The 22,249-nt window shown below is 44.0% G+C and overlaps 4 protein-coding genes across 11 annotated transcripts in view; 3 read left to right on the forward strand and 1 right to left on the reverse strand.

The window, feature by feature from the left end:
* Positions 1-2,180, reverse strand: part of SLX4IP (SLX4 interacting protein) — a 99,001-nt gene extending 96,821 nt beyond the window's left edge. Inside the window, exon 1 of one of the 5 annotated variants that reach the window (XM_028722232.2) lies at positions 1,775-2,180. The gene's annotated coding sequence lies outside the window, so the exon portion shown is untranslated. Of the gene's footprint in view, positions 1-1,724 lie in introns of all 5 variants that reach the window. The other 4 variants (XM_077926451.1, XM_077926450.1, XM_028722231.2 and 1 more) reach the window with 4 other exon arrangements.
* A 222-nt stretch (positions 2,181-2,402) lies between these two features.
* LOC144327316 (uncharacterized) lies at positions 2,403-15,052 on the forward strand. 2 transcript variants are annotated; one of them, XM_077926452.1, is made up of 3 exons: positions 2,403-2,510; positions 10,113-10,352; positions 15,008-15,052. In XM_077926452.1, the coding sequence occupies exon 2, from the start codon at positions 10,131-10,133 to the stop codon at positions 10,320-10,322; it is 192 nt and encodes a 63-aa protein (XP_077782578.1). In that variant the 5' UTR covers positions 2,403-2,510; positions 10,113-10,130; the 3' UTR covers positions 10,323-10,352; positions 15,008-15,052. The 2 variants fall into 2 exon arrangements, with proteins under 2 accessions (XP_077782578.1, XP_077782579.1); XM_077926453.1 differs by lacking the exon at positions 2,403-2,510 and adding an exon at positions 3,772-3,881.
* Positions 15,053-15,054: 2 nt separating this feature from the next.
* On the forward strand, positions 15,055-15,308 carry LOC144327317 (uncharacterized). The gene has a single exon (XM_077926454.1). The coding sequence runs from the start codon at positions 15,055-15,057 to the stop codon at positions 15,205-15,207; it is 153 nt and encodes a 50-aa protein (XP_077782580.1). The 3' UTR covers positions 15,208-15,308.
* A 98-nt stretch (positions 15,309-15,406) lies between these two features.
* MKKS (MKKS centrosomal shuttling protein) lies at positions 15,407-21,153 on the forward strand. 3 transcript variants are annotated; one of them, XM_077926449.1, is made up of 5 exons: positions 15,407-16,410; positions 17,054-17,229; positions 17,935-18,044; positions 19,685-19,758; positions 19,866-20,176. In XM_077926449.1, exons 1-5 carry the CDS (start codon positions 15,417-15,419, stop codon positions 20,039-20,041), a joined length of 1,530 nt encoding a protein of 509 aa, XP_077782575.1. In that variant the 5' UTR covers positions 15,407-15,416; the 3' UTR covers positions 20,042-20,176. The 3 variants fall into 3 exon arrangements, with proteins under 3 accessions (XP_077782575.1, XP_077782573.1, XP_077782574.1); XM_077926447.1 differs by lacking the exon at positions 19,685-19,758 and having other exon boundaries at positions 17,935-18,045; positions 19,866-21,153; XM_077926448.1 differs by lacking the exons at positions 17,935-18,044; positions 19,685-19,758 and having other exon boundaries at positions 19,866-21,153.
* Positions 21,154-22,249: the final 1,096 nt, after the last annotated feature.

Consider the following 22,249-nt stretch of genomic DNA (forward strand, 5'->3'; position numbering starts at 1 on the left):
TAAACGCTTTTCCAATCCTCTTTAAACATATGTTCATCTTGTTCTCTTATTCAATATGTTAAGACTGCAAGTTGTGCTTATTTTGTCAATTTAAGTTGTTAATCTCCTTTGGTTGGCACCTCGCTCGTTTTCCATTTTTGGGCTAACAGGCCGCAGTAGTGGCATACATAAATAACCTTTTTTGACACTTGAGAATTTCTGTCTGAATTATCCCCAGCGGAAAGGACTTTGATTTTGGGGGGAAAGTAATTTTGAACATTTTTTTTCAATTCATTATGAATCATTTCCCAATACTCTTTTACCCTTTTACAGGTCCACCACATATGAAAGAACGTTCCCTCTGCCTCTTTACATCTCCAGCACTTATCTGATTCTGTCTTGCATATCTTAGCAAGCCTACTCGGAGTTAAATACCATCTGTGAATTATTTTCCGAACACTTCTGAGCATCCCTATTTTCACATCAAGAATAACAGACTAAGCCAGGGGCAGGGAGCTTGAGGCACATTTTTGCTAGACTACAAATCCCATCACTCCTGACCACTGGCCATAATGGCTTGGACACATTCTTGGTCCAAGTTCATCTCACCCCCTGAACATACTGAAAAATGTATTAACGTTCATTTCCTCTGCACAAAGCTACTAAAGCAGAGAACATAATGCAGAATTATTACCTCCATTGAAATCCCATCAGAGCACAAAGGACTACAGTGGTACCTTGGGTTAAGTACTTAATTCGTTCCAGAGGTCCGTACTTAACCTGAAACTGTTCTTAACCTGAAGCACCACTTTAGCTAATGGGGCCTCCTGCTTCTGCCGCGCCGCCGGAGCCCGATTTCTGTTCTTACCCTGAAGCAAAGTTCTTAACCTGAAGCACTATTTCTGGGTTAGTGGAGTCTGTAACCTGAAGCCTATGTAACCTGAGGTACCACTATATAGTAATAGGATTGCAGCCCTGGCCAATAATCCCTGGATCTCTGAGGTGCCAAAATCCCAAGGGAGCAGAAAATATTATTTATGTATGTGATCATAGCTGCACAGATGTTATTGGCCCAGAGATGGAAAGAAGAGAAGAAGAATGGGAGATCAAATTGATGAATTATGCTGAAATGGCTACAGAAGAATCAGAAATCAGGAAGACCAAAATTTTAATAAGGAATGGGGAAAATTTATAACTTATCTTAAAAACCATTGTAAACAGTTAAAATCGTTAGTAGGATTGGAATAACATGTCGTTTAATGGTGAATTTTGGATACAATGGAGAGGTAAAAGGTTTTGGATTGTCATAAAAGATGCATGGGAAAATGATTAACAATAGGACCCACAAAGGGGAGGAGGGAAGTCCAGGAGATTCCTTGGAATCTTGTTTTTATGTTGTATATTGGGCATGCGACTGTGAAATTTTAATCTGAAAAACCAAATAAATAAAATTTGAAAATGCTTAAGGTTCGTGTGCTGTAGAAATGAAGGCAGCGGGATGGTTCGGTGGGAGACTCTTCATTTCAGGGTACTGTAGAGGGTTCGAGCAAAAAATAAATAAAGATTCCTGGCTGGCAGAGGGGGTTGGACTAGATGACCCTCGGGTGTCCCAACGCTGCAATTCTAGGAATCTAACCCAGGTGCATACAGCGGCACATCTTGGTGCAAAAGGCTCCAAAACAAGAGGCACCAAGGGGAAACAGAGGTAATTCCACTATGAGAGGTCCAAACCCCCAGCTGAGCACCTGATTCCGGGTAGCAGCTCCCCTCTCTACTTTCTCCCGCAGTAACTCACCGCGGCAACCTTGAATTCGGCTCCTCCGCCGCCTTTTTTTCCTTAGAGGGAAAGAGGCGAGGTTAGCGCAAGAGACTTCCGGCTGTGTTCGGAGTGGGTTAAGTGAGTGGGTGGGAATGGAACAGACTACACAGCGAGGCGCTCTTTCTCAGCTCCACTTGTGCCTCGCACTTTGCTTCCAGCCCCAAAACATTTAAGCGGCTTTTCTGTTGCTTCTCTATAACGCGCCGTTTGTCGGCCTTGCCACTCTCTCCCGCTTCGAAAACGACTCGGAAATCTGGCGCGCGAGCAGCAGAGCTCGGCCCTTGGGATCCCCCGCCCGGTTCATAAGAGCCGATTCGCGAATAGGACACGAGGAAGGTGCCTCTCGGCCCGACGTCTTCCGGCCCGTTCAAAGATGTCCGCCGACTACTTCCGTTTTCTCTCCTTACGTAAGGGGCTTTTCTACGGAACCACGTGACGGGCGGTAGCCAATAGCTCGTCACAGCCCACGCTCCGGCAATTGGCCTGCCGGTTTCATGGGAGAGAGGCCTAGGCTCCCTCCTACATGCGCACTACAGCTCCCAGAATGCACAGAGAGCCCCTTACCGTGGACGGCCTAGCTCTTCGCGTTCGTGGTGCATCCTGGGATATGTAGTCTCATTGCTCCTTTTAGTCCATTTCAGGAGAGCTGCGGAGCCTGAGAGGTTTGCAGAGTATTTGCTGGCCCGTCCGAGAGAGAGAGAGAGAGATAGAGGTACTGCAGCAGCAGGGGAAGGAAACCCTCTGTTATTTATTTATTTATTTATTTATTTATTTATTTATTATTATTATTATTATTATTACTACTACTACTACTACTTGCCCGCTGGGGGGACACTGAATTGTGGAGATTTAACCTTCTCTCAGCAGCAGAGGAAGATAAGAGACTTAGCTACTTTTACTCTTCCCTTCCTTCCCTTTTTCAAAAATTAAAAATGCTGGAGAAGGGCAATTGGAAAGCAAGTAAAATTAATTTCAAATTCCTGACACCCACAAAGTTGTTGAATTTTTTTTTAGGAAGACCCCAAAATTGATAGTTGTTTATTTCCTTGACATCTGATGGGAGGGGGCCACCACCGAGAAGGCCCTCTGCCTGGTTCCCTGTAATCTCACTTCTCGCAGAGAGGGAACCGCCAGAAGGCCCTCTGAGCTGGACCTCAGTGTCTGGCCTGAATGATGGGGGTGGAGACGCTCCTTCAGGTATACAGGACCGAGGCCGTTTAGGACTTTAAAGTTCAGCACCAACACTTTGAATTGTGCTCGGAAACGTACTGGGATCCAATGTAGGTCTTTCAAGACCGGTGTTATGTGGTCTCGGCGTCCACTCCCAGTCACCACTCTAGCTGCCGCATTCTGGATTAGTTGTAGTTTCCGGGTCACCTTCAAAGGTAGCCCCACGTAGAGCGCATAGCAGTAGTCCAAGCGTGAGATAACTAGAGCATGCACCACTCTGGCAGGACAGTCTGCGGGCAGGTAGGGTCTCAGCCTGCGTACCAGATGGAGCTGGTAGACAGCTGCCCTGGACACAGAATTGACCTGCGCCTCCATGGACAGCTGTGAGTCCAAAATGACTCCCAGGATGCGCACCTGGTCCTTCAGGGGCACAGATACCCCATTCAGGACCAGGGAGTCCTCCACACCTGCTCGTCCCCTGTCCTCCAAAAACAGTACTTCTGCCTTGTCAGGATTCAAGCTCAATCTGTTAGCCGCCATCCATCCTCCAACCACCTCCAGACACTCACACAAGACATTCACCGCCTTCACTGGCTCTGATTTAAAAGAGAGGTAGGGAAGGTGACTGGCCCAAGGTCATCCAGCGACCTTCATGACCAAGTGGGGATTCGAACCCATGTCTTGATAGTTTCTGTTCAGCACTTCAACCACTATAACACAACTGCTTTCAAACCCTTAGCAGCAGAATCCACATTTATCCATGTTACTAAGAGGGTAACAAAAGTCTTCTTTATTTCGGGGTTTTGTGGTGTTGCAAGACCAGAGGAAAGGACATATTACCACCACCTGCTGACTATAGTGCTATCGTTTCACAAATGTAAAAAAGGATCATGCCAGAGAGGAGCTTTCTTGTGTAAAAAACTAGTTTCTAAACAGGAAGTTATTTTGTCTGCAGAAATAAGTCCGTCCACATGCAATCTGGAGTGTTGTGTAGCCCAGAAACCAGCTTAACATCTCATTTAGAACTGGGAAGCTCGTTGCATGGTGTAAAAAGTTGAGTCATCCTCATTGTGATCTTGAATATTGGAGTCCAAAAACTGAATTTTAACTATCCAGATATGCTCAGTTGGTAGAGCATGAGACTCTTAATCTCAGGGTCATAGATTCGATTGGGCTAGATGACTAGATCGTGGTCCCTTCTAAGTCTACAAGTCTACGAAATGAACTACTGTAATTTATCGAACTGGAAGTTTGCTTGTGTAACTTAAATTTTAAAACCTGTCATTGCTTGTAATATTTATGCAAATCTAGCATACAGAACTGAGCCCTGAATGGTGTCTCTCGCTGCCCGTTGTAGTTCATAACCTATGACCAGTCACAACAAAACCCAGAATTGATTGTTTTGCATTTCCATTAGGCATATAAATCCTGCTTTGGGGCTTACTGCAAGCATCTGGTTGATCACTCTGAGAATAATAAGTTGAACTAAATGGTCCTTTGGCCTGATCCAGAAGGCTCTTGTTATGTCTTTAAATTCATGTAGACTTGGGTGTAGTTAATGATCATGCAGGCATCTGTATTGCAAGCACTGTTTTTCTGTGTTTGGTGTTCTTAAGCTATGGTATTATGAGTTTACAAGTGGGACGGGCAACAAAATACTGCAATATAAAATGACCTCAAATATTTCTCTGCAAGGAGGAAGGAAATGGGAAGAGCTTTCCAATTGTCATTGGACTGTAGGGGCTTATACCTCCCTATATACTCCATTCTGACCCCAGATACAATCCTGTCAGCACATGCCAATTGATTTTGGCCTTAAAGGGGATTATTTTGACCAAGGGCAGCTGCACGTGCCCATTTTGACTAACAGCTTGCCATTTTGCTTGGGCAGGAAAGTTTGCCATGTGCAAAACACTGTCACCCTAGTGCAGATAATGGGATCCACCCTCAGGAGCAAGGCTTCCACATGCATGTCACTTGCTGGAGCAGGAACCACCGTCATAAATTGGACGCATCTTCAGCTGCAGAGCTGTTCTATCTGTACTGCATTGCTTTCAGTAGGGCAGAACTGAACTTTTACTCCATCTACGTGACTGTGAAAGTAGTAAATGTCATTGTTCCTTTTTATATCACTAGGATGGATTATATAACCCCACCCTAAAATACTGACTTTAATTCAACTATTTAATTCATATATTTTCTGAACAAGATAACACATGTTACTCTTTGCTGTAACGATGATAATGTTTGTTTGCTACGAAGCAGAGCATTTACACAATCTAGGACAGGAGCACAAACCTAAACCTTCATTTGAAGTCAACTGGCTTTAAAATGTATTAACTGTAGGTGGATTGTGCCCTAAATGTTCGTGCCATTTGTTTGACAGTCATATGACCTAAATTCAGATTCTCCCTCCCACCTCCCGTTTGTTCTTCTACGTAGAAAAGCAAAAGGGTGTTTGTTAGAGGAGCACGGATTTATTTTCAGTGTCATTTAAAACATGTTGGTTTGTATTAAAAGCCGGCTTCATTTTAAACCAAATAATGTGGGGGTTTGTTTTTGTTTTGTTTTTTAAAAAAGAAGATTTTGCTTATTTTAAAAGAAAAAAAGATGTGAAATTGTAAAAATGATTTATGGTTTTTTGTTCATCCTGCCTGCAGCTCGAACTGAATTGGGACAGATGTCTCTGATTGGTCATTTATTGGGAGCAAAAGGCTAGTTCAGTTAAAAACTGAATCTACATATGCTCTTTAACCCGTGGGAGGTGGGTCTGCAGATTAAACGTAGTTCTCACTGAGATGATAACGGTGTGCCTGAGCTTTACCAATTTAGCATACTCATATGTATGAGGCTCATATCTATGAATAATATGCCTTAGGATGATGGACTGGCTCTTACAAAAATATTTCCTTAGCATAGAACAGGCATGTCCAACAGGTAGATTGTGATCTACCGGTAGATCACTGGACGTCTGTGGTAGATCACTGGCTCCCCCCAAAGAAGCTCAACAAGTTTGACTCCCCTAAAAAAAGCTCAATATTTTTGCTCTGCACCCCCAAAAAGGGGGTAGATCACTACCAGTCTTTAACTCTGTGAGTAGATCACAGTCTTTTGGGAGTTGGGTACCCCTGGCATAGAAGACTAGACATCAAGGGAAAGTTTCTAGCCTCATCTTTTCCCTGATGCACCACTTTTCAATGTGTAGAGATCTATTACAGTGGTGCCCCGCAAGACGAACGCCTCGCAAGACGGAAAACCCGCTAGACGAAAGGGTTTTCCGTTTTGGAGGCGCTTCGCAAAACGAATTTCCCTATGGGGTTGCTTCGCAAGACGAAAAAATCTTGTGAGTCCCCGCGAGTTTTTTTCGCTTTCCCCCCTTTTCCTAAGGCGCTAAGCCGCTTATCAGCTGTTCCGCTGATAAGCCGCTTAACAGCTGTTCCGCTGATAAGCCGCTTAACAGCTGTTCCGCTGATAAGCCGCTTAACAGCTGATCGCGAAAAGCCGCTAGACCGCTGTAGCGCTAATCCGCTAAGCTGTCAATGGGCTTGCTTCGCAAGACGAAAAAACCGCTAGACGAAGAGAATCGCGGAACGGATTCTTTTCATCTTGCGAGGCACCACTGTAGTTGGGTTTTTTTAGAAATTAGTTTCTAGATGACCCTTGGAGTCCCTTCCAACTCTACAGCTTTGTGATCATGGAAGCCTCTAGTGGAATTCCGAAGTTGTCTTCTTCTTTGGCGATCACTTGTAGCCAAGTAAGATTGTCTTCCATAAACATGGTTTTAACAGTGAGTCCGTAAGTGACTCTGGAGGCCAATTCTGGATCCACACATCATTCCACAGTGGGAGCATAGGTTTGCAGGCGGGAGTTGATCATGGTGAGGGTTTGCCAAGCGTGCCTTCCTCTTAGCATGTTGTGTAACCCTGGCATTATTATTTTAATTAAAAGGGAAGAATGTTCTCGAATCTGAAGAAAGAGAAATATATTGACAAAGCTAATACGAAAGCTTTCAAGAAGCATGCGCACACTTGTATAAGGAAATGAAGAATTGTTAAAAATAAACGCCTAGGAGAATATGCAGCCTGCAGAACAATCAGCCCTGCAGAGATTTACTTGTAGAATCGGGAACAGACTGCGGAAAATCAAATGGTAGCCCCTGAAAGGCAGTTTATTTTATTAAATGCAAACAGATCACTAGGGAAACATGCTCAAATGATGGCCAACCTAAATTTTATGACTAATTAATTTTTCAGACTAGGAAATACTCATAGCAGTAGATAGGAATGGGGCATTGAGTCCTGCCCAGGATAGCTCTAAGGGCAAAAATACACGCTTTGGAAGGCCAAACAGTAAAAATCAATAGTTTCCTCAGTTTAACAGATAAGGGAGGTATAAGCCCCTACAGTCCAAAGGCAATTGGAAAGCTTTTCCCATTTCCTTCCTCCTTGCAGAGAAATATTTGAGGTCAGTTTGGGAGAGTCAAAATGGCTGTACTATTTCAGACACATGGTTTATATCAGACTTCCTCAACCTCAGCCCTCCAGATGTTTTGGCCTCCAACTCCCATGATCCCTAGCTAGCAGGACCAGTGGTCAGGGATAATGGGAATTGTAGTCTCAAAACATCTGGAGGGCCGAGGTTGAGGAAGCCTCATACTTATGTATGTGTTTGCCTTGTACATTTTTGAACGTTTATTCTATATTTGAGACCTTGGAATTCTTGTAACAGAGGTTGTAGGCAGAATCCAATGAAGTCTGCCTGCTTGTGCATCAAAAATCCATTTGCACTATGGGGATCCTGGTCTTTTCTCCCCCCCCCCCTTCCTCCTCCACCACTCTGCCCCCACCCATCCCTTAATCTGCTCTGGAGGTTTCATGAAACATCAACCTATATAGAGCACAGTCATACTTCCATGCAATTATTGCAACTAGAGCAAGAACTGCCTGCCCCCAGAAGTCAAATGTGCTCTTGCTCTCAAACCCAGAAGTAATCAGGATATGTGAAGAATTGCATTCCCCTCCCTGTTAATAATGCTCCAGAGACTGCAAGTGTGGGATGCTCGCAGAGCATTTTCTAAGAGGTATTCTGAACCCACTCAGTGCTTATCGTGAAAAAGAACAGGCAAAACAGAAAAACGAATTTGTACTGGAGATTAATAACGAAGAAAAAGAGCATAAGAAGGCAGCCACTTAAAACAGTTCTTAATAAATTAAGTACAGTGGTACCTCGGGTTAAGTACTTAATTCGTTCTGGAGGTCTGTTCTTAACCTGAAACTGTTCTTAACCTGAAGCACCACTTTAGCTAATGGGGCCTTCTGCTGCTGCCGCGCCACCGGAGCACGATTTCTGTTCTCATCCTGAAGCAAAGTTCTTAACCCAAGGTAATATTTCTGGGTTAGCGGAGTCTGTAACCTGAAGCGTATGTAACCCGAGGTACCACTGTATTTGCGAACAAATGAACTTGGAACTTTTAGAAACACAGACTCTTAATTTCAGTAAGCAAAACAAAATGAATGTGGGAATAAACTGCTTGAGTTACCTGCATATCAGGTTAAAGAAAGAACAACATATGAACCCAGTTCCTCCAATAAAAAGGAGAAATGATATAGCTAGGTCTTCGGAAGAGATTATTTATTTAGGCCACTTACAAAACATGCCAGAGAATATTGGTGTTTTCAATGTTTTGGTGTTCAGCTTTGGATTGGTAGGGACGAAGCATTCTATTCCGACTCTGTTTTTAACGTGCTTATGTGGTTTCTTTGTTGTATATTTAATTTGTTTTCAAATCACTTCAGGGCATTATTTTTTATTATTTATTTGTCGTGGAAAGCAATATATACATTTAATAAACCTAACCGAAACGTCATTGTACCATTTTGAAACAAACAAAAAATACAAATCAAGTTACAAAACAAATTGAATTTAAATCAGCTAAATGCCTGGGTAATGAAAATGTCTTCATATGCAGGGCTGGGTTAAGATCTTTAGAGGCCCTAACCGCTAAAAAAAAATGGCTTCCTCTTCATATATATCTAATTCAAAATATAAACCATAAAATAAAATTTTGTTTTTCGAAATGAAACAACCTACAGTACGATGGAAAATGATGTTTATTTTTCCCTACAATAATGTTTATTTTTGTTCAGCTGTGCCATATGGTCCATGGTAAATCCAGCAATGGATTTTTTTGCGGTGCCCCTCTTCCCTTGATACCATGAGCATGTGATTATTTTGCTTAATGCTTAATCCAGCCCTGTTCAGAAGACACCTCCAAAACCTACCAGGGGCAAGGCCAGCTAGGTTACATAATCACGGTTCTCTTGTTGAGAAAGCCCTCTCACATATTGCTGCATATCACACAGTTGGTAAGTGCAGGATCTTTAAGAGTGCACCCCCACATAGAATCATATAATTGTGGAGTTGGAAGGGACCCTGAGGATCATCTAGTCCAACCCCCTAGAATTCAGCAATCTGCAGCTGTCCCATACGGGGATCAAACCTGCAACCTTGGAATTATCAGTACAATGCTCTCTAACCAACCGAGCTATCCAGACTCTGATCTTGTGCTGCAAGTAGTTAAGGATTTCATTATTTAATGGGCACAGAACTTAGGGAGGGAAGTGTGGGGGGAAAAGCACAGGTTTTCTCCAAACATGAATCGAAAATAAAATTGCTATAAGATAATGGCTAGATGGCATGTCCTTGGAAACAAGTACAGTCGTACCTTGGAAGCTGAACACCTTAGGGGTCTAACCTTTTGGCTCCCGAACGCCCCAAACCCGGAAGTGAGTGTTCCGGTTTGCAAACATTCTTTGAAAGCCAAACGTCCGATGTGGCTTACTCAGCTTCCGATTGCGTGCAGGAAGTTCCTGCAGCCAATCGGAAGCCGCGTCTTGGTTGTCGAATGTTTTCAGAAGTCGAACGGACTTCCGGAACAGATTCCGTTTGACAACCAAGGTACGACTGTACTCCTTAAATTTGTGGGGCTTATTTCTGAGAAAATACCATTAGGATCATGCTACCCAAATGCAAATGTTCAGTCTTTGCTTGATTGCACAATTATTACTGTTGGGGTATGAGGGTGCATGTGTGTTTAAATTGTGTTCAGTAGAACGTATTTCAAATTTTCCTGTTCTTTACATAGGTAGCAGCCAGACACGCTATGGGCATTAAAAGCATTTGGAAGAACTACAAAGTTTTGATTGTTATGGGACCTAGCCTTGCGTTGATACACTGGGGCTGGTATAACATCAAATCCAATCCTATGTTCCAGCCAAAGAGTGAGGACACTGTCCCTGACCCTGGCCTTGTGACATACGTACTGCAACAGGACAGCAAAAGTAAAAAAAAATAGCCAATAACAGTGCTGCGGAAAAATCGAAAGGTAAGTTCCTGCTGCAGCAAGAACAAAACCATTAAGGCGATGCAAATAAAAGAGAATCTTGTATTGTATTATAGAAATCGTTCCATTTTCCTGCAGCTCTACAATCCAGAGTCTCTTCCCGTGCCCAGAACAGCAGTGGTCCGTAATAGGCAGCACTTGGCTCTGCCTGTCAAGGACAGGCACAGATTTTACGCTAGCAGTTGCTGAAAGTCAGTCAATAAGAGAGGTGGGTTTAGAAAGAATATTTGGAAGCAAATCTGCTCCACTTCCCTAAATAGGATAGTTACTACTGTAGCCTTTTTAGCCTCAGGTGAGAAGAGCTTTGCGCCCGGGACGGGGAAATGGGAGTCAACAGACACTCAAGGAATAGTTTCAGAGAAAAAGCTTTATTCTACCATCCGGCTGGTAGAAGGAGCAAGTGTGATAGATTCACAAAACAAGCATGAGTTCACAGTCATTTGCACAGAGCATATATTCCCCTTTGAGTTCCCTCCCCTTTCTCCTCCTCAAGAGTCCTGCCTCTTGATGAGTGAGTTTCCTGAGCTTGAGCAGAAAGCTCCTGTCTTGGGACTCTTTTGGACTCTTGGCGCCCTTCCCAGGAAAGAGGGATGAGAAGCCAAGGGGGTTTCAGAGTGTCCAAGATGTGTTACAACCGAATGAGATAAGAGTCAGTTCTCAGGCCTGAGTATTCTTGGCATTGACAGAGTCTATTCATTGGCTTTTGAAGCCTTCTCGTAGCAAATGAGCAGATGCTTAGCTGCTGAGAAAATGATTTTGAGACGCTTTGAGCCTGCTTTGGGGGGGGGGGAACACTTTGGGCCTAGGTGGGGTCACCTGTCCTCACCTCCTTCATTACGAGGCTGGGCTACAAACCAGGAAGTCCTTGGTTGAGATTTAATCTCTGCCCTGAGCTCACTAAGTTGTCTTAGGCAAGGCGTTCTCCCTGGGGCTTGAGAGAATTACACAGGCCCTACCTTACAGGGTTGTTGTAAAGAGCAAAAATGCGAAGCACTTTGAAAACCCGACAGTGGTCTATAAATGCTAAGTAATGTCGTCGTCGTGTACAGCTCCATGACTAAAATTGTTTTCACGGAAAAACCCAATAAAACCTGGTTCGATTTTTCTTCCTGCTAACTGAAAACCTGGCAGCTGCGTGACCCAGGAAAATGCACCGGGATTAGCGGCACTTAAATCAGCGGTGGGCAACTGAGTTCTTTAAGAATCCGAGCTTTCATTTTTGCTTTTATTTCATCTTGGTTGTGGGGCGTACGTCTGAATATGGGATTTGCTGCTTTAAATTTAAGGTGCAGCCATTCCCCCAACACCGCCGCCTGTTTATCTTTTTAAAGATGTGCTTTCCTGGTTGCTTGAATTCATCTGCTGTGACAATTTTCATCAGTTTACATTTTCATACAGGGTGGCAAAATGGGATGCGGGCACTGATCAGATCTGTAATGAATGTGAAGCATCCCAGCTGCGGTTCACCAGCTGCCTTTGCAGAGCTGCTGCAAATACGGTTCTCCATGCATAATGCATAGAAGCACATGTCTAACCTAATTTTTCTGAACCCGCCTGTCTGCAAGCTTCAATAATTATTACTAAGGTTGTTTTTTTAAAAATAAAATAAAATAAAAACCGTCATTTCTGTAAACGTACAAAAGAAAGAGGTTTGCCATCAATACTGCAGTCCTTCGGCTAATTTATACCGACAGATTATAGCGCATTAACATAAATGCAGTCTTTATGCGCAAGTGTGTCTTAAACATTGTCTTAGGGTTTGGTTTTAAATCTGCTGTAGATCTTCATTGGGCTCTTTAATTGGGTTTCTTTAAATTGCATTGTAATGAGATCTGCAGGAATTGGGGTGGGGATGAGAATAGAGCAGGCATTGGCAAACTCGGCCCTCCAGATGTTTTGGGACTACAACTCCCATCATCCCTGACCACTGGTCCTGTTAGCTAGGGGTGATAGGAGTTGTAGTCCCAAAACATCTAGAGGGCTGAGTTTGCCTATGCCTGGAATAGAGTGTCGAACACTAAAAGGGGGAGCTGGCAATATGAGAATATTGCATGTGTGTTTTGCCTCATATCTCTGTAAATGCTAAAGCTGAGGCTTAGAAGATCCCATTGCCCTCTTCCTCTCCTCCTGTGGACTCCCATAATTGTGGCATGATCCGAGATTGGTTGTGATGAAGAATGGGCTCATAAACATACATTTAACATAGGCAGGGGGTGCTGGGCCAATTCCAAAAGCAAACAAATAATAAGTAAGCCTATTAGGTCAGATCCTTACAGCAATGATCCATATCACACACTCCCACCCCAACAATAATCGTAATCACCAGTGCAGCACCCAAACCACCCTGCAGCATTGGTCAAAGGTGATGTGTGACTGACGTGGCCGTCGGCCCCCAGTAGGAAAACAAGCCTAATGGGCAAAGGCTGCCAAGAGGTGGCCACTGGCAGCAAATCCAGGAATAGCAAATTCATTCCAGCTGCTTCAAGAATAGCAGATAAATTGCCCAGGCGCAAGAAATTCATTCCAGACTCATCCTTTTTTTAAAAAATGAATTTTATTAGTATTTTCCACACAACAACAACAACACGACAGATATCAAAAAATAACAATACATAACACACAAAAATCAACATTCGAAAACTAGAAAAAACAACAACAAACAAACAAATCCATATCTTACAAGTTAATAATATAAACACTAAAACAACAACAACAAGACATTGACTCCAGATTCCAGACTCATCCTGTTTAGAGTAGGTCCATTGACTGAGTATTTCTTTTAAAATTTTTATTTATACTTTTCGAGTTTATACATTTCATTAGTTTTACAATCAGTTTAACATTTCAAAGTTTGACTTCCTTCCCCCTCTTTCTGTGGTTCCTTAAATTTATTTTTTAATATCTTCTGCATATCCAAATTCATTTAATTATCTACTTTAAATATAAGCTCTTAGGAAACTGCAGGTTATTACAATAATCCAGCCAATGATTTTATCAGTTTGCAATTTATCTGTAAATATCCAATAAACCATTTCCATTCTTTTATAAAAAGTTTGTTATCTTGAGTTCTTACTCTTCCGGCAAGTTTCGCCATTTCTGCATATTCCATAAGTTTTTGTGTCCATTCTTCCTTTGCTGGGATTTCTGCTTCTTTCCACTTTTGGACAAATTGCATTCTTGCTGCATACATGAACAAGTTTCGATACAATTTAGGTAGTTCTGTCTCTATAATTCCCATTGACTGAGTATAGGAACAACCACTGTTCCAGTTCTGCCCTCCATATCCCAGTGCCCATGACAAGGTGCAGCCAGCAAATGGCTGAGATCCTTTTCCTGCCCACCTGCGGGGACGAGCATGGCAACTGTGGCTTTTATTTTCCACCAGCATATGAAGTTTTGAAGGCCACGTAGTCTGACATTAACCAAGAACTACCCATGGCCAATGACACTCACAGATCCCATCTGCAAACCTGATCATATGCATTGTGGGTGCTCTTGCTACTCCCTTGTTTGGTTGGGCCATGATGGAAAGGTGTGCAGCTGCATTGTCTGAACTTTGTGGCCATGCTGGTAGTACTGCTTGGGCACATGGGTTGATTTCGGGAACCTTCTGCTGCATTCTGATGTTGGTCCTTGGTCTGAAGGTTGGCTGTGTGGGTTTCGGCTGCAGTGGGAAGTTGTGGATTGTGGCTTCCTTTCTTCTGGCTCTCCCCCCCCCTCCCAATTTAGAATTTCATTGCCAAGGACTCATGGGGCACCTGTTGGAGACCAATGTGGGTAGGATATGGGAGCAGACAAAGAATTGATTGGCCAAGAAAGGATGCAACACTTACAGTGAAGAATTCCACTTTTCCTAGTTTCATCTTCAAGCTCTGTATTAAACTGATAATTCCCCTCAAATTCAAGAGGTCAGTAGGCTTTCTGTTTCATTTAAAATTAAATGAAAATGACATATCAGGCTCCTGAAGAGACAGTTAAAGTCTATACCATTCAGCCATGCCCCCTAACATCTTGTCACTGGGATGTGTTGTGTCTAAAGATTCACACTAGGTTTTTTTTGGGGGGGGGGTAGCAGTTCCCTAACATAAACAGGATGTTTCCAATATTTCACACACCTTGCTCGTGCCGCCAGAGTTATCGGATACCAGATCACATGATGTGCCTCCCGTCAAATACATGATAGGACTTTAAATGAGCCCCAACGGTGTTAAAAAAAATAAGCAGAGTGATCCGTTTGGTGTGAATTGTCTTGCTAAAATGTGAGCTGAGAAAATGCATGATTATTTCGGTCACATTTCTGCTTCGTACGCCAAATTATAGGTGAAATGAAGCCCTGCAAGTCAAAATTAGGGTATTTCCTTGGCTGGTTGCTTTGGTTACTGTTTCTCTCTCCCAGCATTTTAAAAGAACATGGGATTTTTGCATTGTGCTTGCATAACCTGATCATACAGGGAAGGACTTGTGAGGGTCTTTTAATCAGTTTGAATGCACATTATGCTATAATCACATTCTGCTGAGCTGGCCTGCTGTTTGCCCACAGGTCTCATTGAAATATATTGTATCTACAACAAATAACAAGTAACTGTGCCTCTAACGGCAGCCTCATTCACCACCCGTCTCTTTTTCTAAAACTGTAGGTGCACTTCACTTTGTTCATTTGAGTTTCGGGCCGTGAACAAAAGAGATGAAGAAGATCAGCTGGATTCGGAAAAACTGGCTCCTTGTGGCTGGACTGTCATTTGTCGGTGTCCATCTTGGGACCTATTTCATTCAACGAGCCGCAAAGTCCTCTGCTAAATCAAACTTGGAAATCAAATCAAAGGGTCTTGACGAATGACGCAATCTCTGCATCTTCACATTGGTAGCTAGCATAGCAAGTGTGCATTTGTTTTGTCATTGACTCCATAGTTGATTAAATGTGCTTTGTGGAAACGGAAACATCCTTTTTCTTCTTTTCCTTTTAACATTTCCATAAGTACCGGGAAGAAGAGACAACTATACGGGGTGTAGTAAGTCCTGACTGGAATCTTACCTGGGGGGAGAAAAATGTCTCGCCTCGATGCTAAAAAGCCCTCATTGTGTACCAGCGAACCTTTGACTAAGGAAGCCATTAGCTGTGTTCTGTCTGTGTTCAGTGAAATAGTCAAGTCTTGCTATGGCCCCACAGGTAGGTTTAAACAGCTCCACAATGGTATGGGAGGGTATGTCCGCACCACATCACAGTCATCCGCTTTGCTTGCTGGCCTCTGCGTCACCCACCCGGTGCTAAAACTTCTGACAGCCTCCGTGCAGAATCACCTCTCGCTTTTCGGCGACTGTGGCTTATTCACGGCCATTCTCTGCTGCAGCCTGCTTGAAAAAATCCGAGCCTTGAACGTTGCTCCATGCACTTCCATTAAAATCTGCCAGCACTTTTTGAGCTTGTGCACCGACTATCTCTCATCCGAAGCATGCGGCTGTAGAGTGCCGGTGGATTTCGGCAGCTCCAAGATCCCTCTCGGGTTGGTGCGCAGTGTGCTGACCAGCAAACGGGCCTGCATGCTTAGCAGGAACGAGGTAGATCATATCAGCACTCTGGTGCTGAAGGCCTTTGTGTTGACCATCAGCCCACAAAACACGGAGACCAGCGTTGCCTTCGGGAAATGTCTTTATATACCTGTGAAAGATAGGAGAGCTATGGATTCTGCGGTCTACCCTGGACTTCTGATTGAAACACCCGACTTGGATCTGACCACAGAGCTTCCTGTCAGAACGGCTCCTTCGTGTGCAATCAAGATGGCGCTTTTCTCTCTGTCCCTATCAGGAGACTTGTCCGACACGGGAGAAGGAACCATCTTTGTCCATCAAAGAGTGTTTCTGCAAGCGGAAGTCTTAGGCCAGTTGCTTAATTTAGGCAGGCAAATGGTAGACGATGGTGTGAGCCTTGTGGTGTGCCAAAAAGTTATCCACCCAGCCCTGAAGCAGTACTTGAAGGAGAAACAGGTTGTGGCTGTAGAAAGAGTTGGGGCGGCAATGATGGAGCCGCTGAAGCAAATAACAGGTAACAAGCAGATTTTTGTTCTTTTCCAATCATGTAAAAGGGGAAGTGGGTGGCGCTGTGGTTTAAACCACTGAGCCTAGGGCTTGCCGATCAGAAGGTCGCAGTTCGAATCCCCGCAACGGGGTGAGCGCCTGTTGCTCTGTCCCTGCTCCTGCCAACCTAGCAGTTCGAAAGCACGTCAAAGTGCAAGTAGATAAATAGGTACCGCTCTGGCGGGAAGGTAAACGGCGTTTCCGTGCGCTGCTCTGGTTCGCCAGAAGCAGCTTAGTCATGCTGGCCACATGACCCGGAAGCTGTACGCCGGCTCCCTCGGCCAATAAAGCGAGATGAGCGCCGCAACCCCAGAGTCTTCCGTGAGTGGACCTAATGATCAGGGGTCCCTTTACCTTTACCTTTCATAGAAAATGATATGAGCCCGCCCCTACATTTTGAAATAAGTTTTTGCCTGGCACCTCAAGGTGTTTAATGACGGTGCCAGCCAAATCTACCTGAGGAGAGCATTCTGCAAACAGGGAGCCACTGCAGAAAAGGCCTGTTCATACTTTTGCCTTTGAAACATGCTGAATTCACTTCGGTTCCATGCAATGCTACGCTCAATGTTTTTGAGCTAATGCCATGCCATGACTTCCCCTCGTTTGAACAGGTTCTCAGCCGATGCCTTCTTTGCAATTTCTGTCCCCTGCTTGCTACGGCCACCTGAAGGACTTGCGGGCCGAGTTGTTTGCTTCAAAACGGTTCTTGCATCTAATCCCTGACGACCCGGTTGTCTGCAGCTTGGTGCTCTGTAGCAGGAACGAAACTGCATGGGAGGAGCTGAGGGTAGGTGTAATCTCTTTAAATGTCGGCGGCGATGCCTATTCTTGGAGAAGTATTGAGGGGATGCGTCATTAAAAGTTTGGGGAAATCTGCCAGTCCACCACTGCTTACGCTAACAAAGGAGGCAGTTTGCAAGCAGTAATGGCCTTATGCAAGGCTTCCTCAACCTTGGCCCTCCAGATGTTTTGAGACTACAGTTCCCATCAACCCTGACCACTAGTCCTGCTAGCTAAGGATCATGGGAGTTGTAGGCCAAAAAACATCGGGAGGGCTGAGGTTGAGGAAGCCTGCCTTATGCTATCGGGATTGTGTTTACAAGTGAGGTCTCTTGAGTTAATTCGCGTAGGTAGCAAAATCGGCTGCAGCTGAGCAAGACTAAATCAGCCTTCCCCAATGTGTTGCCTCCTGGTTGTGGTTGGTCTTGGGTTCAAGTCTCTGCTCAGCAGATGACGTGAGTGAGTCAGGACTTCGCAGCCTCAATCGGCTCACAAGGTTTCTGTGGACAGAATGGGATAAGCCTTATGTCCGCTACACAGAACTCCTTGAGGAAGTGTCGGCGGAGGCAAATACAATGAGCGAATGGCTTTTTGTTTTAGATGGGTTGCATAAGGAGACCTCCACTTTAAAACCATTTCTTTCTTTCACCTGGATTTTTCTTCCTCGGCTTAAAGAACAATAACAACAGGAAGTCCTTTGCTTCTTTCCTAGCTGGCTTGTCAAACGGCGGAGCATGTTTTGCAATTAACTGTCTCCGACCCCTGGGTACTGTTAGGTGGCGGCTGTACAGAAACTCATTTGTCGTCCTACGTAAGGCACAAGGTATGCTGAGATCCGCGTGGCTTTTTAAAGCTGTCTAATGCACTTAAATCCGCTCAGAGCATTGAGGGTTATTGGTTTATTGGCGGAGGTGAAACACCTTGCCGGGGCTCTAAATGCCTGCGATTCTTAAAACCCTGTATGGTTTGGGGATTTTGTTGCTGCCGCTGCTGATGTTGTTTAAATCCAAAACAGCATGGGCGGGCTCCCAGGAAGGGTGAAGCGAAGGAAGATGCTCTCTCCTTCCTTCTTTATTCCCTTGTCAGCTCAAAATTGCCTCCCACACGGAGAAAACTCCAGCACAAAAACCTTCCCAAGTTGTTTTTATCCCCTGTTGAGAGGCAAGGGAGAGGAAGGCATACAACTTCTCCCTATCTTCCACCTCTGCCCTGTGTGGTAAGGGTAATTTTGGTCTGGAAAATGACGAGAGAGAAAAGCAGGGTCTCCCCCGCCTTGCAGATATCTTCTCCGATGAGCATGACTGGACTACAAAGCATCACAGATACCTGTGTGTTACTGAGCAGTCTGAGCCATAGCATCCTCAAGCCTGTATTGCTCTTTTTATTTTTTATTTTAAAAAGTAAATGCACAAGCACTTCTTAAAATCTTATCCGATCAGCGCATTCTAGTGAAAGGCCTCAGCCTCATTTACTCTCCTATTTTGTTCATTCTTCAGTTTTGCGTAAATGGCTATTTGAAAAATTCTTTTCCTGCTGTAAACTGAAACTGTGGGATGAGATATTTGTTCATCACTTATCTGATGTTTAGTGTATGAAACCAGTCTGAGTAATAATATTAATCCAGTAGTTGTATTATGATGATCATTAATAATAATAATGCATAATGAACCCTGAGTAGTAGTAGTAATTATTATTATTATTATTATTATTATTATTATTATTATTATTACTATTATTATTATTATTATTATTATTATTATTCCCTGCCCATTAAAAGCTGCCTTCAGATGTCTTCTAAAAATCAGATGGTTGTTTATTTCCTTGACATCTGATGGGAGGGTGTTCCACAGGGCAGGCACCACCATCAAGAAGGCCCTCTGCCTAGTTTCCTGTAACCTCACTTCTCACAGTGAGGGAACTGCCAGAAGGCCCTCGGAGCTGGACCTTAGTGTCCGGGCTGAATGATGGGGGTAGAGACCCTCCTTCGGTATACTGGGCCGAGGCCGCTTAGGGCTTTAAAGGTCAGCGCTAACACTTTGAATTGTGCTCAGAAACGCACTGGGAGCCAATGAAGAACCTTTAGGACTGGTGTTATATGGTCCCGGTGGCCACTCCCAATGGCGAAGGTGGTTTTGTTAGATTGCAAACCACCTAAGTCTCCTGCTGCTGAGTACACGGTCTTTAATAGTTTGGATCCAGACTTAATCATATGCAGAGTAAATTGTAAATTTAAAATAATACAGAAAGAGAAAGAATAAATAATCATTAAACTGTCATGACAGACTTAGTTCCCATTGATTTCATTAGGTTTACTTTGAGTATGACTAAGTCTGGAACCACCCCAGTGACATTTACTAATAAATAAAAGGAGTGGAATTGTAATTAACATTGTTTTCCAGGCAAAATATTAATTTAAGACACTTGCTTTCTATAAATAATGCTGTCGTTGCTTTGCTTTCTCTGGCTCGAACCCTATACGGAGGCTGTAATCCTATGCTCAGTTTCCTGGGAGTAATACAGCGAGACTTACCTCCAAGTAAGCAACGCATAGGATTTCTCTGCACGTTGAATATCTTTGTTTTGTATCTTAATCATAATATACTAGAAAACAGCTTTCTCAACCCCATCCCCTTCCTATTTTAGAGTTGCGCCGTGACACGCAGCACCTTGGAAAATTTGTCCTGCTCTCGGGCAGAGTTCCAGTTGGTGGCCGATTCCTTTTGCGGCTCGCTAGAATCTGTGTCTCGCTGCCTAGAGCACGGCGGCGGCGACGTTCTCACCGATACGAAATGGGGACATTTTTGGAGCGTTCCACCTGATCTTCCTAGCGGGTCCAATTGGTCTGACGTAGTTCAGAGGTGCGGCTGCGGCCTTTGTGGCCCTCAGCAAGGTCTTGATTGGAAGATTCTGCAATGCCGTTCTCGTCCTTTCCCCCCGCAAAGTTGCGTCGGTGACTCTTCCGTAACCTCCACCAACAATCCCGTTCTGGACTGCTTTGCGGCGAAAAGGAACGGCCTACAAGTCGCCGTCGAGACGGCCAGTCTGCTTTTAGATCTGTCTTATATTGTGGAAGATCGTAATTAGGTTTCGTTTGCAAGTGTTTCTGTGTTCCACATGTGTGCTGGCAATTAGGGGCCCCCCATCCCATCACGTCTCCTTGCACCCACTGAAAAACCTCTTGAGGGACCTGTCCGGATTCGACTTTGCACAAGGAGCTGCAGTTGGAAAAGTACGTCAGCTCCTCCCGCACACCTGAAGGCTCTTTGCACATGCACAAGATCTCATTGGGATCCCTGCCTCCATGCTTGGGGTGGCTGCTTTCAAAAATGGGAACAGACGGCTGCAAAAATTGGAACATGTATTTTTTCCTTTTGGAAAAATAAATAAATCCTTATTTAATAAATACATTGTAATAAAACCTTTTTCTAGGAAGTATTACAGACTGATGGGCCAGAATGCAGCGATGCAACGGTGGCAGTTAATGAAGGTTGGTTACCTTACTTGGCTGATAAAATAACAGCTTAGAAACATCCAATGGGTTAGTCATGTGTGTCGCACGCAGTGTCAGCTGTAGAATTCCTGTATTGCAAGGCAGCTCGAAACATCGGATGAATTTGTAAAGCCAATATTAGTTAGGGGATGCTTCAATTCTGCTATAATTGTCGAAAGAGCTCCATTTCCTCGCCTGCCCCTACTTTGTACACCCCTCCCAATCTGCTCTGGAGGGTCCCACACACAGGCTGCAGGGAACAAGAGAGAGAAAGGAATTTCTGTCAAGGGCATGGAGGTCTGTTGAGCAAGTGGAGCTGGAGTTTTGTACACAGCCCCAAATCTCTTTTCAGGCCTAATTCATGATGCAAACATCTAGCTTCTTGATGTTGTTTATGTTTGATGGTTATATTTTGTCAATAAAATGACATCTCTTCTTCTGCTTGCTGCTATTATCTATTTCTTTGGAGGCCAATATGAATGGTTTCTTTACGAGAAATGAAGAATAAATCTTGTCTCTCTGTGTGTGTTCCTTATAGACTTTTAAACTGGCCATTTTGAATCCAGCAATGCTGTATGGTTGAAGATGGGTTCAGAAGTAGTAATCCCATACATTATGTTAATTTCCTCAGATAACTATCCCCGTAGCTGAAACCTAGATTTCGAAAACACGATTCACCAGTTGAAAGCCACAGTTGTACAGTCCAGAATTAAAATACCTAAATGACATCCATGATATTGCAGGAAAAATAGAAGACAGGGAACATAACCCTTAATTGATGAACAGACTTTTGATTGAGAAATATATGCATTCTTTGTTGGCCAAACAATCTTTAAAGGGAACCAAAGTTCAGAGGTTTACCAGCAGCCACAGACTTAAATATCTGCACTCCTACAGCTGAATTAAGAGGTGAAGCACTTAATCAATGGCTCCCTGTTCCATATGTCAACCACATTTTTTAAAATAAAGGTGACGATCAAAAATGTACAGTGGTACCTCGGGTTAAGTACTTAATTCGTTCCGGAGGTCCGTTCTTAACCAGAAACTGTTCTTAACCTGAAGCACCACTTTGTCTAATAGGGCCTCCTGCTGCCGCCGCGCCGCCGAAGCACGATTTCTGTTCTCATCCTGAAGCAAAGTTCTTAACCTGAAGCACTATTTCTGGGTTAGCAGAGTCTGTAACCTGAAGTGTATGTAACCTGAAGCGTATGTAACCCGAGGTACCACTGTACAGGGACCTGCTGTTTAAGATGGAAGAGATTTTTTTAAAAAAAATCCCATGGGACATGACCAAGTCATTAAGCTTCCTTAATGCAGCTCTAAATTGCAGCTCTCTAGTTATCTCCCGCTTGGACTACTGCAACGCGCTCTATGTGGGGCTACCTTTGAAGGTGACCCGGAAACTGCAATTAATCCAGAATGCGGCAGCTAGACTGGTGACTGGGAGTGGCCGCCGGGACCACATAACACCGGTTCTCTGAGATCTGCATTGGCTCCCAGTATGTTTCCGAGCACAATTCAAAGTGTTGGTGCTGAC

Source organism: Podarcis muralis, chromosome 3 (assembly GCF_964188315.1).
Source record: "Podarcis muralis chromosome 3, rPodMur119.hap1.1, whole genome shotgun sequence".
NCBI lineage: Eukaryota > Metazoa > Chordata > Lepidosauria > Squamata > Lacertidae > Podarcis > Podarcis muralis.

Coding starts and splice junctions, on each gene's coding strand:
- LOC144327316 (XM_077926452.1), top strand. CDS start 10,131: ATGGGCATTAAAAGCATTTGGAAGAACTACAAAGTTTTGATTGTTATG.
- LOC144327317 (XM_077926454.1), top strand. CDS start 15,055: ATGAAGAAGATCAGCTGGATTCGGAAAAACTGGCTCCTTGTGGCTGGA.
- MKKS (XM_077926447.1), top strand. CDS start 15,417: ATGTCTCGCCTCGATGCTAAAAAGCCCTCATTGTGTACCAGCGAACCT. Junction 17,230..17,934: donor CTGCATGGGAGGAGCTGAGG/GTAGGTGTAATC, acceptor CTTCTTTCCTAG/CTGGCTTGTCAAACGGCGGA. Junction 18,046..19,865: donor CGTCCTACGTAAGGCACAAG/GTATGCTGAGAT, acceptor TTCCTATTTTAG/AGTTGCGCCGTGACACGCAG.